The sequence below is a fragment of the Carassius gibelio genome, chromosome B3 (assembly GCF_023724105.1).
Source record: "Carassius gibelio isolate Cgi1373 ecotype wild population from Czech Republic chromosome B3, carGib1.2-hapl.c, whole genome shotgun sequence".
NCBI lineage: Eukaryota > Metazoa > Chordata > Actinopteri > Cypriniformes > Cyprinidae > Carassius > Carassius gibelio.
Window position 1 is genome coordinate 4,687,509 of NC_068398.1, and position 12,504 is coordinate 4,700,012.

The 12,504-nt window shown below is 36.2% G+C and overlaps 3 protein-coding genes across 5 annotated transcripts in view; 1 reads left to right on the forward strand and 2 right to left on the reverse strand.

Moving 5' to 3' along the window:
* Positions 1 to 4,102, forward strand: LOC127952597 (gastrula zinc finger protein XlCGF8.2DB). The gene is made up of 2 exons (XM_052551237.1): positions 1 to 311; positions 2,261 to 4,102. Exons 1-2 carry the CDS (start codon positions 236 to 238, stop codon positions 3,142 to 3,144), a joined length of 960 nt encoding a protein of 319 aa, XP_052407197.1. The 5' UTR covers positions 1 to 235; the 3' UTR covers positions 3,145 to 4,102.
* The window catches only part of LOC127952600 (gastrula zinc finger protein XlCGF8.2DB-like), a 25,598-nt gene continuing 14,852 nt past the window's right edge, over positions 1,759 to 12,504 (reverse strand). The window contains exons 5-6 of one of the 3 annotated variants that reach the window (XR_008152982.1): positions 11,941 to 12,036; positions 1,759 to 2,146 (exon numbers count right to left, since the gene is read on the reverse strand). Coding sequence is in view for 1 of the 3 variants with exons in the window: in XM_052551243.1 (XP_052407203.1) it covers positions 11,999 to 12,036 (38 nt within the window). In the remaining 2 variants the exon portion in view is untranslated. Of the gene's footprint in view, positions 2,147 to 2,292; positions 2,420 to 11,891; positions 12,037 to 12,504 lie in introns of those variants that run through there. The other 2 variants (XR_008152983.1, XM_052551243.1) reach the window with 2 other exon arrangements.
* LOC127952591 (oocyte zinc finger protein XlCOF6-like) lies at positions 9,783 to 11,869 on the reverse strand. Its single transcript, XM_052551231.1, has one exon. It carries the CDS (start codon positions 11,833 to 11,835, stop codon positions 10,783 to 10,785), a length of 1,053 nt encoding a protein of 350 aa, XP_052407191.1. The 5' UTR covers positions 11,836 to 11,869; the 3' UTR covers positions 9,783 to 10,782.

Sequence of the window (12,504 nt, forward strand, 5' to 3'; positions counted from 1 at the left end):
AACACCAGTAAAACCTCAGAGGAAGAAGTTTTTAGACAGTCCATGGTTTCACAATGATCTCTGTTATGTTGTGATGCTGTTTTAATACAAACAATTATAAGTTGTATTTCTTTAAATAGAAAAATACAGTTCCGGTCTGCAAATACATGTAATATTCTCATTCTCACAGTCGTGAGTTTTGAAGTAAGCAGGGATATCTTCTGTATCATCTGAAGTGAGATCTGCTGCTGTCAAGATGATGTTTGTTAAAAAAGAGAGTGAGGAGAACACGAGTGAACCAGAAACCTGGAGAATAAAACACGAGGAACAAGGTTGGTATCTATTCTTTTTTCATCTTTAATGACTGTTTGAGGCATAATCAAAGATCCTTAATGTAAAAATAAGACATTTGTCATTAAAAAGTCTTAAATCAATGTTTCAAAGTTCTTATTCAAATGTGACTGAATTAACACTTCAGAAAACTTAATAGACTTTATTTTTGTTTTGGAATCATAAAACTGTTGAAGTCAAGAGCGTATGAGACTGAATTTGTTTTTTAACTAGAAGCCCAATTTAAAGTCGCTATAGGACTGGTTATTTTTAATGATGTGGATGTTTTAGTAAAGAATTATTTGTTTGTTCGGGAAATTTTACTGTAAATCAGTAACAGTTTTGCAGCTGGCTTTGCAAACTGACTTTTACTGTATATACCTGATAGCATTGTCACAACATTGGAAGTAAACTTGTTTATCCAAATGTCTGATCTGTGATTTCTCGAGAGTTATTATTCAAGTTAAGTCAGACAAGTTCAGTTTATTTGTCTCAGAATTATTTGTGTGTCTGTGTGTGTGTGTCATGAAGTCAAGGCAGTGACCAAACTTAACTTAATTCTCCTAATAGCATGATTATAATCTGTTACTTAAATTGTGATTAAATTATATACAAAAGGAGATCAACGACAGCAGACACTTCCCTTCAAACAAAACATTAAAATCAGAAGCTAAAATCAATGTAGAAAATAGACATTTATTTCTATGTAAAACATAAAACATTTGTACCTCAAGAAACATATTTTCACGTGAAAACATGGGTGCGCCTCAGGAAACATTATAAAATAATAAAAAATACAGGTCGTGACACCTTTAAAAAGTATAAAATTTGAAGTGCTGATACCTTTAGAGTCCCTGTAATCAGCTGTGAAATAAGAAACGGATTATCAATGGCTGGCTGTGCATTAAACAATTTGAATGCACGATGTGGAGGTGAAGACCCACCCGACTCGCAGCTGAGGATGTTTGCCTCCGCGAAATGACTTGGAACTACCTGTGCAGTTAAACGAATTTAATCAACACCTGTCAGCCAATCAGAATCGAGTATTCAGACAGACAATGGCATAATGTAGATTAGAAAAATACTTTTCACAATACATAAAAGGGCATATTTACACAATAATATTCTAAAAATGGAAATTTGTTTCTCAACATTTTTAAGGTTTGCATTTCTTTATGAAAACAGTATCATCATGTGCATGTGTATAACGTGTTCAGTTAGGTACGGTGGCAGAGAGAGCTCAATGCACTGCAAATAGGAAAATATATATATATATTTTAAAGTTTGGGAGGAGCACATTCAGATAATTAACCTGGCAAATTCATCATCAGAAATTACACCATCTATCCTATCAGCTCAAGAGAGAACTTCTCTAAATAGCCCAAACCATCTTACCTTCATTCTCAGCCCTTTACCGTCCTGACTCCTCTCCATCGACCCATTCCCAGCACAGGGTTGGGGGGGATCTGGGCCTAAATAACAAGTACTGACCCCTCTCCTCGGACAGGTGGAATACCCTGGGTTCGAGAGGTATTACTGAGCATGCAAAATACACATAACCTTTACTCTTTTTATTATATGTACAGTAAGTGTAAACATCAACGTGACAACACACATACTGCAATTGCTCAGAACACAACCAAATAAAGAAAGCGCTGCAAATGAAAATCTTTAATGCAGCTGTCAAACTGATGAAGTATTTGCATGTGTTTTCTGAAGTTGCAGCGCATTGAGCTTTTGGCCGCCTTATACAGATGCATAGTCATTGTTCACAAAGTGGTCTCACCATCTACTGGCCTGGAAACACAATGCAGTGTTTTTAGCCATTTTCATGGATCTGTGTGAACAGAGACAGTTTTGACAAATGTTTTAATCTGTAAACAAATATTTTATCCTTTTAATTTTCCAAATGTCCCCATTTATTTTAATCTTTTACGTTATTTCATTTTAGGCCTGATGAAAGTGAAAGAAGAAAGACAAGATCTGAATGAAGTGGAGGAGAGCTATCAGGATCAGAAAGGTCATGGTGTCACTGGAGAAAAATCAGTGAGTTGCAGCGTTCAAATAACAGACGTCCAAAATCCTTTCAGCTGCTCCCAGTGTGGAAAATCTTTCAAATATAAAGGAAGCTTTATGAAACACATGAGAATTCATAGTGAGAAAAAGCCTTTCAGCTGTTTTCAGTGCGGAAACACTTTCACATGTAACGAAAACCTTAAGAATCACATGTTAATTCATGCTGGAATAAAGCCTTTTACTTGCTCTGATTGTGGAAAGAGTTTTACACAGAAAGGACACCTTAAGAGTCATTTGGTAACTCACACGTTAGAAAAGCGTTTCAGCTGCTCTCAGTGTGGAAAATCTTTTACACGGAAAACAAACCTTGAGGATCACATGTTAATTCATGCTGGAGTAAAGCCTTTTACCTGCTCTCAGTGTGGAAAGAGTTTCACACAGAAAGGACAACTTAAGGATCATTTTGTAGCTCACACTTCAGAAAAGTGTTTCAGCTGCTCTCAGTGTGGAAACACTTTTAAACATAAAAGAAGCCTTATGAAACACATGAGAATCCATAGTGGGGAAAAGCCTTTCAGCTGTTATCAGTGTGGAAACACTTTCACGTGTAACGAAAACCTTAAGAATCACATGTTAATTCATGCTGGAATAAAGCCTTTCTCCTGCTCTCAGTGTGGAAAGAGTTTCACACAGAAAGCACACCTTCAGAATCATCTGGTAACTCACTCTACAGAAAAGCCTTTCATCTGCTCTCAGTGTGGAAAGTCTTTCACACGTAAAGGATACCTTGAGACTCACATGTTAAGTCATGCTGGGTAAAAGCCTTTCAGCGCTCTCAATATGGAAAGATTTTCATCTGTATAGAGGAATTGCACTTTGTAAGCGAGGCTGCGTTCCACTTCACTTTTAGACACCTGCTCGCAAACTTCCCTGAGCACTTCCCCTCAGGCGAATCCCAGCTGCCATTTGGAAGTGCGTTCCACTTTGTGAAGTGAGTAAGGAAAGTTTTAACATGGACAGTCCCTCAACCCCTCGATTTTGAACGAGGGAGCGAGTCATATTCATGTGAATGAAATTGTAACATCGTCATAGATTTTGTTGAACTTATCCCCACCCCATTTATAACAGCTCAAGCATGCCTATATACATCTAGAATGCTGCACCAAACACATTTGTAAGGGGAAAAATATAAACACTAACTCCATAACAGATTCTAAGTGATCAAGGGTTTAGGATGTTTCAATTCAGCTCATTAAACGGTTCCACCTGTAGTAAGCACTCAAGCAGTGTAATCATTGACGTACATCTGATTGAATGAGGTGGAAGTTTGTGAGTGAAGGGCATAAAATATGGACTGGAACGCAGTAGATAAACATCACATTTAAATTTTTGGCTGAACCATCCATGTAAGGTTTTTAAAGGTATTACTGCTCCTACTGATACTGCTGATCCATCTGGTATTTAACAGTATTTTTATGGGAAGAAAAACAAAACACAATCAAGAATTCACAAACAAATTAAGACCAATGCTTACATTTAGAAATGTATCAGTCCCGTTGGCTCTTTCTCAATACTATAAAACTATAAAATAATATTCATATCTCTAAATTATTATGTTCTTGTTCACACAAGGTTTGAATTCATTAATTTAAGCAAATTGTGTCTGTTTTGGCATGTGTAAAAGAGTAAATATGTATGTATGAAATGTGTAACAGTCAAAAGTAAATTTTCTGTTTACATGTAACACACTGCTACTCAAATAAATGTAATTCATGAATTCATATTTGCATATTCATTGCTCTACAGACATCTTGGAGGAATAATTTTTGGTTTTGACTAGTAATTTATTTTTTACTCGCCAGAATGAAATACTATTAAATAAAGTTCTCTCTATACACACACACACACACACACACACAATTTAAATTTTAGTTACTAAATGGTATGGGGCATGGGCAGCTGTGGCCTAATGGTTAGAGAGTTGGACCGGTAACCCAACGGTCACAGGTTTGAGTCTCAGTGCTGGCAGGAGTTGTAGGTGGGGGGGGAGTGAATGCACAGCACTCTGTTCCACTCTCAGTACTCATGACTGAAGTGCCCTTGAGCAAGACACTGAACCCCGAATTGCTCCCCGGGTGCTGGATCTATAGCTGCCCACTGCTCCGGGTGTGTGTTCACGGTGTGCTCACTTCTCACTGCTGTGTGTGTGCACTTGGATGGGTTAAATGCAGAGCACCAATTCAGAGTATCGGTTGCCATACTTGGTAAATGTCATGACTTTCTTAAATGGGCTGTGCAAGCCATAATTCATTGTCACTCTCACACACTTACTTACATTCTCCTTTCACATACAAACATGTCTATTCTCTCTCACACTCATTCTCGTTTTACATTCGGGTCATTCCTGTTATACAGTGACTTTTATGTCCCAATGATTTATTTAGTCATATTTTCTATGAAATGAGTCACATATTTATAAGATATCTCTTAAAATGTATATTTAGGTCTTTATCACTTAAACAGGGATAATATAAATTATAAATACAATTTGTATTTTAGAGTCCTTTTCATGGATATATGCATTCAATTTTATGATGTCCTCAGTGCAAAGTAACGGACACGGTTAACCACCAGATCCTCCTCAAAAGGAACCACACTTCAGTGGTTTGAGTCTTACCTACCAGACAGGTCCTTCAAAGTATCTTGTAGAGGTGAGGTGTCCAAGTGACAACATCTAACTACTGGGGTGCCTCAAGGCTCAGTTCTTGGACCACTTCTCTTCTCTGTCTACATGGCATCATTAGGTTCTGTCATTCAGAAACATGGCTTTTCATACCACTGCTATGCTGATAGCACTCAACTCTACCTCTCATTCCATCCTGATGATCCGACGGTAGCTACTCGCATCTCAGCTTGTCTAACAGATATTTCTTGCTGGATGATGGACCATCACCTTCAACTCAACCTTGCCAAGACAGAACTGCTTGTGATTCCAGCAAACCCATTTTTTCATCACAGTTTCACCATCAAATTAGTCACATCAACCATAACTCCTTCAAAAACAGCCAGAAGCTTTGGTTATGATTGATGATTGCAAGTGACGTTCTGCAAGTGAACATTGCTTGATTGTGCTATCCCAAAGAAGCACAAAGTCACTTTTACAGACTTTTAAATTAAATGTTCCCTCCTGGTGGAATGACCTCCCCAACTCAGTCCGGGCAGCTGAGTCCTTAGCCATCTTCAAGAATAGACTTAAAACCCATCTCTTTCATCTGTATTTGACCCTCTAACTTTAGCACTCACTGTTCTAATTCTATCCTTCAAAAAATAAATCTAACTACCTTTCTAATCCGTTTGTATTCTATTTCCTTTTTCATTTATTATGCAGTTGTGTGTGTGTGTGTAAAGACCTATAACACTAGCTTGCTCTATTCTTTTTCTATTCTATCTGTTTTCTTTTTATTTATTATATTGTTTAAAAGCCCTTACTATTTATACTGTGTTAAGCTAACTGAGACTTGTTATAACACTTATATATCATTGCTCTTTTTGTTTTTTTTTGATTGCTTTGACTGTCCTCATTTGTAAGTTGCTTTGGATAAAAGCGGCTGCTAAATGAATAAATGTAAATGTAAATAATATGATTAAAAAACTTTTTAAAAATTTGTTTTTATTATGTTAGAGACAAGGCTAAACTACTTCTATCCTACATATAAATAATGTGAAATATATAGTTAATATAGTTTAGTTATATTATTTTTAAAATTTTCTTAAATTATCGTGTCCCTGGAGTAATTTTCCACCCTGCTAGTACATACTTTCTCGCCTTCCAAAACCGACTGCAATTTCATTGAGACCACTTTATAAAAGTGACAATTTATTTTTCCCACTGGAATTCATCTGTACAAACTGAGATATGCTTCAACTCTCACTCATTTTTTTTTAGTTTGTGAAATGTTATTCTGCTTGTCCCACCATTAAAGTTCCACCCTTGTTAGGCTATTTTATGGAGAATGTTTGTGCTATCAAATTTTTTTAAAAACAAATCTAACATATTTATAAAAATTCTGTTAATCTGTAGAAGTTTAGCTAGTTAAATGTTGATCACTCAATGAGCTATGGCTAACTAAGCTCAACATTTTCCACCGTTAGATTTGTTTTGCAACCTTGCGCAATTTCAAGAAGTAAGGCATTCCTACAATAATTTACACATACAAAAAAGGGAACCAAAACCCTCTCTACAGAATTTATGATTTGACAAATAGACCGAGCACATTAAACAGAAAATAATATTTACTTACAATAGTTGTGTAACACACAGAAAAATTAACACACACACCGGAGTGCCACAGGTCTGCGTACTGAGCCCTCTTCTGTACTCCCTATTCACCCATGACTGCTTTCTCGTTTATGGCTCCAACACCATAATCAAGTTTGCAGATGACACCATGGTGGTAGGTCTGATCAAGGATTACGATGAGTAAGCCTACAGGAATAAGGTGCAGCACCTGGCTGTGTGGTGTGCCACCAACAATCTGGAATTAAACACCCAGAAGATTAAGGAGATCATTGTGGACTTCAGACGGACTAGGAGTTATGCACACACACCCATCTACATCAATGGAGCTGTAGTGGAGCATGTGTCGAGTTTCAAGTTCCTTGGCATCCACATCTCTGATGACCTCACCTGGTCCCTAAACACCTCCAGGCTGGTCAAAAAGGCACAGCAGCGCCTTTACTTCTTACATAGCCTTAAGAAAGTTCAGAGTCTCGGGATCCTTGGAGAATTCGAACACTGAGAAAATTGAGAGCATATTCACAAACTGCATCTCAGTATGCTACAGCAATTGCTCTGCATCTGACCGCAAAGCACTCCAGCGGGTGGTGAAAACTGCTCGACGGATCACCGGCACCCAGTTAACTTCCATCGAGAACATTTATCACAAGCGCTGTCTGGGCAGGGCAAGAAACATCATCAAGGATGCCTCGTACCCTAACCATAGACTTTTCACCCTCCTTTCATCTGGCAGTGTGACACTTCTGAACTCCTCACCACCAATCTAACCTGCACCTGCAACCTTGCTGCACTGGTTATAGTACTTTAAAAATATGTATTGCGGTAACAATATTTTGCACAGACTGCTCATTGTAACTGTAAAACCATTTTATCAAAGTGTTTGGCTATGGAGAAAACAAATTGACTGAACTACTATTTATTCCATGACTTGATGGAAAATTGATTAAGAAACATCACTTAAAGGCCTTTGCAGGTGTTTTGGGTTAATTAGCTGATTAGAGTGTGAAAAAAAGTGTCTTCAATATTGAACCTTTTCACAATATTAAAATTTTCTGAGATAGTGAATTTGGGATTTTTTCGTAGTTGTCATGAGATAGTGAACTGGTAGGCTTTTTTTTTTTTTAAATGTGAGTCAAAATCATCACAATAATAAAAAAAAAAAGACAAACTACTTCAGTCCGTGTCCACTGAATTTATTTAATACACAAGTTTCAACAATTTGAGTTAAATTACTGAAATAAATTAACTTTTCCACAACATTCAAATTTATTGAGAAGCACCTGTATATATTTCCCATTGATTTATTTGTGGCTTTTGACTTCATTGAATAAACATACATTTCAAAATCAAAATGTGGCGGTGTCTTCTATAAATGTATCTCTGTAGAAAAAGGTCTGTCTTCAGAAAGGTTTCGATGGCATTTTTATTATATCTAATAAAGAAGCGTTCATGAGCATAGCTGCTTTGATTACAGCCATTACTGGAGAAACCGCTGGATCAAATACTATTTAAAATAACTGCTTTCTATTTGAATATATTGTAAAATGTAATTTATTCTCATGATCAAAGCTACATGTTCAGCATCATTACTCCAGTCTTCAGTGTCTCATGATCCTTTAGAAATCATTCTAATATGCTGATTTGCTGATTGTCAATGTTTTTTCTGGATTATTTGAAGAATAGAAAATACAAAGATTTTTATCTGAAATAAAAAAAAACTTATGTAGCATACACCATTCCTTTCAAAAACCTTGAAGTCTAAAAGCTTGACGTTTTAAGAAGAAATTATAAAAATGTATACTTTTATTTAGTAAGGATGCATTAAATTGACGATAAAGACATTTATAATGTTACAAAATATTTATATTTCGGATTAACTCTGTTCTTCTGAACTTTCTATTCATTAAAGAAACCTAAAAAATGATATGCTGTTAGTGTGTTTTGAGCGGCAAATCAAAATATAAGAATGATTTCTGAAGGATCATGTGAAAAGCGTAATTTTAAACAGTAAAAATATTTCAATATGTTGCTGTTTTTACTGTATTTTGGATCAAATAAATGAAGGCTTGGTGAGCAGAAAAGACTTATTTAAAAAAAAAAAAAAAAAAACTAACCTTTCAAAAACTTTTGGCTGGTAGTGTATGTTAACCTATAGTTTGAAGATATTCTAATATTGCATATAATTTTCACATATGGGGGAGTATTTAAATCTCTTTTGAACAAGCGCTCTTGCTGGTGGATGAGAAGATACCTCCTGACAATGTAAAGTGCTTTGAGTGCTTAGAAAAGTGCTATATAAATGTAAGGAATTATAATCTACAGGTCTTTAAAAACACCCTAAAATGGTTTAAATCTTACCCATCCAATCTTTTGCCTATTTAAACAGGGAATCATCTCAATTAATGCAAGTATGTAGTGCCACAAGGATTTGTCTTAGGCACTCTGCCATTTTCAATATACATGTTGCCCATTGGTAATATTATTAGAAAATACGGGATTAGTTTCCACTGTTATGCTGATGATACTCAGCTATATATCTCAACGGGACCAAATGAAACTTCTAAATTATCTAAGCTAACAGAGTGTGTTAAACATGTAAAGATTGGATGACCAATAATTTTCTCCTATTCAATTCAGATAAGACAGAGATATTAATTATTGGACCAAATAACACTACACAAAATCTTGTAGATTACAATCTGCAACTAGATGGATGTACTGTTACTTCTTTTACAGTCAGAAATCTGGGCGTTATATTAGACAGCAACTTGTCTTTTGAAAATCATATTTCCCTTGTTACAAAAACTGCATTCTTCCATCTTAGAAACATTGCCAGGCCATGAAACATGTTACCTGTTTCTGATGCAGAAAAGCTAGTACATGTATTCATGATCTCTATAGACTGGACTATTGTAATGCACTGCTAGGCGGTTGTCCTGCTTCTTCAATAAACAAGCTACAGGTAGTCCAAAGTGCAGCAGTTTGAGTACTTATGTCATGAAAATATTATCATTACCCTAATTTTACAATGGCTACCTATTAAGTTCCGTATCAGTTACAAAATATTATGATTATCTAATCAAAATAAAAGAGCAGCGCTAAGTCTTGGAGAACTCAAAGGCATCACACACACTCCAGACATGTCACATTCAACACAAGCAGTGGTCTAAAACAGTTTACTTAATCTACAAAATGGACACAATTTTACTTCAAGAATGAACAATGAGACATAGAGATGTTTGAAGTATATGTTCACATTTGAATATGTACAGTACATTTATTTGTGTAGAAATGCATTACATGTAAAAAGAAAATTGATATTACACACATTTCTTTCATAGAAGTCATACATAGCAATGCAATTTGCTTAAACTAATATGAAATTCAAATTTGTCTGACCAAAAATATTGTTCAAAGAGAGCTTAATTATAAAAATCACAATTAAAGAATTAAGCCAAAGTGACTGGGAAAAAATGAAAAATTAACTCTTAATAAGTACCAAAATGCATAAAATGTTTTCAGTATTTGATTGTAAATGCCCCCAAAACAAATGAATGCCTTTAATGCCTAAAAGCGGACATCTCATAAAAAACACAGTTATGAAGGATAAAATTGGCAAAACAAAAATGAATAATGACAGAATAGATTGAAAATCCTCCACCTTGCAACTGAGGTCAAAAAATTAAGCCAGAATCAAATTAATCTGAAAGTTGAAAAAGTTGGGTCTGAAAGTTGCTAAATATAGTTCTGAAGTCATGCTTGTGTGAAGTGACGGCTCTCAAATAGTGTCGCGTTCCGAACGTTGTTTAGACGACAAAGGTATTCCGGTATTTTAAAAGTTGATATCATACGAAAAATAAACACCAGTATTCGGTGTGAAACAGTATTACCGCCCAGCATTAGAGACAATCCTTAGAAATCTCCTTCCAGATCAGTTCAATTTCCTCATGGCACAGTGATTGCGATGAAGATGAGTTCTGACACCAGCTTTCCAAATCTTCTCACACGGACAACTCTGCTTCACTGTGAATTCTCATGTGAAAATTAAATCCTTGCTTATAGGAAAAACTGATTCCACACTGAGAGCAAGTAAAAGGCTTTTATGGATCAATGTGAATCTTAAGGCATTCTTTACGACTGAAATGGTTTCCACTCTGAGATCAGGTGAAAGACTTTTCCGAAGAGTGAGTTATCAAATGAATCTTGAGTTGAACTTTCTGAATGAAACTCTTTCCACACTGTGAGCAGACAAAAGGCTTTATTCCACTGTGAATGAACATGTGATTCTTCAGGTTTGCTTTACGTGTGAAACTCTTTTCACACTGAGAGCAGGTGAAAGGCTTTTCTGAAGAGTGAATAAACACATGCTCATTGAGATTTTTTTTGTGTGTAAAACTCTTTCCACACTGAGAGCAGCAGAAAGGCTTTTTTCCAGCATGAATTAACTTGTGGTGCACAAGGTTTCTCTTCTGTTTGAAAGTCTTTCCACACTGAGAGCAGTTGAAAGGATTTTTCCCAGTATGCATTATCATGTGATCATTAAGGCTTGCTTTACGTGTGAAACTCATTCCACACTGAGAGCAGCTGAAAGGCTTTTCAGAAGAGTGAATAGGCACATGCTTATTGAGTTGAGTTTTCAGAGTGAAACTCTTTCCACACTGAGCGCAGCTGAAAGGCTTTTCAGAAGAGTGAATACGCACATGCTCGTTGAGTCGTGTTCTCTGCGTGAAACTTTTTCCACACTCAGAGCAGGTGAATGGTTTTATTCCAGCATGAACTAACATGTGGTACTTAAGGCTTTTCTTCAGTTTGAAAGTGTTTCCACACTGAGAGCAGCTAAAAGGCTTTTCAGAAGAGTGAACACGCTCATGCAAATCGAGTTGTTTTTTCAGAGTGAAACTCCTTCCACACTCAGAACAGGTGAAAGGTTTTTCAGAAGAGTGAATACGCACATGCTCATTGAGTTGTTTTTTCTGTGTGAAACTCCTTCCACACTCAGAGCAGGTGAATGGTTTTATTCCAGCATGAGCTAACATGTGATACATAAGACTACTTTTCAGTTTGAACGTCTTTCCACACTGAGAGCAGCTGAAAGGCTTTTCAGAAGAGTGAATACGCACATGCACAGTGAGTCGTTTTCTCTGCGTGAAACTTTTTCCACACTCAGAACAGGTAAAAGGTTTTATTCCAGCATGAACTAACATGTGGTTCATAAGACTACTTTTCAGTTTGAACGTCTTTCCACACTGACAGCAGCCGAAAGGCTTTTTGACCTCGGTTATCTGAATGTTGCCATTTTCAGTTTTAGAGAAACTCACAGATTTTTCTCCAGTGTTGAAATCATGATCTTTCTGATCCTGATGCTTCTCCTCCACTTCATTCAGATCGTCTTTCCTCTTTCACTTTCATCAGACCTGAAATGAAAACATTTTAATGATGAAAATCATTGATGCATCCAATGTGAGTGAAATACCCACGCTCAGTTGTCAAGTCATCATAGGCAAGTTATGGCAATACATTGATAATATAGGTTTTCTGAGGATGTCACCGACTGTTAAAGCATTAGATTTAAAGGTGCACTAAGTGGTTTTCGCCAAATTATTTTGATATTTGAAAGTTCCAAAATAAACACGATCATACCCCAACAGGGGTGTATTCCAGAAAGGACGTTCAACAAACTCTGAATTAAAACTTGAACTCTGATTTGACTTACCCTGAGATAGGAAACACAAGAGTTTTTGGCTTCAGGACAACTAAATTATGTGTGTTGACTGAGTTTACTCTGAAATTATGATCACCATGGCAACAGCACCCAAAAAAAATCTTCTGCATACTACACAATACTTTATTTCCTAATCAACATTATAATATCAAAGGTGAAA

Bases quoted from the DNA above. Each gene is read 5' to 3' on its own strand.
- LOC127952591 (XM_052551231.1), bottom strand. From the start codon at position 11,835: ATGAACCACATGTTAGTTCATGCTGGAATAAAACCTTTTACCTGTTCT.
- LOC127952597 (XM_052551237.1), top strand. From the start codon at position 236: ATGATGTTTGTTAAAAAAGAGAGTGAGGAGAACACGAGTGAACCAGAA. The intron at 312-2,260 runs GTTGGTATCTAT...ATTTCATTTTAG, and splicing joins AATAAAACACGAGGAACAAG to GCCTGATGAAAGTGAAAGAA.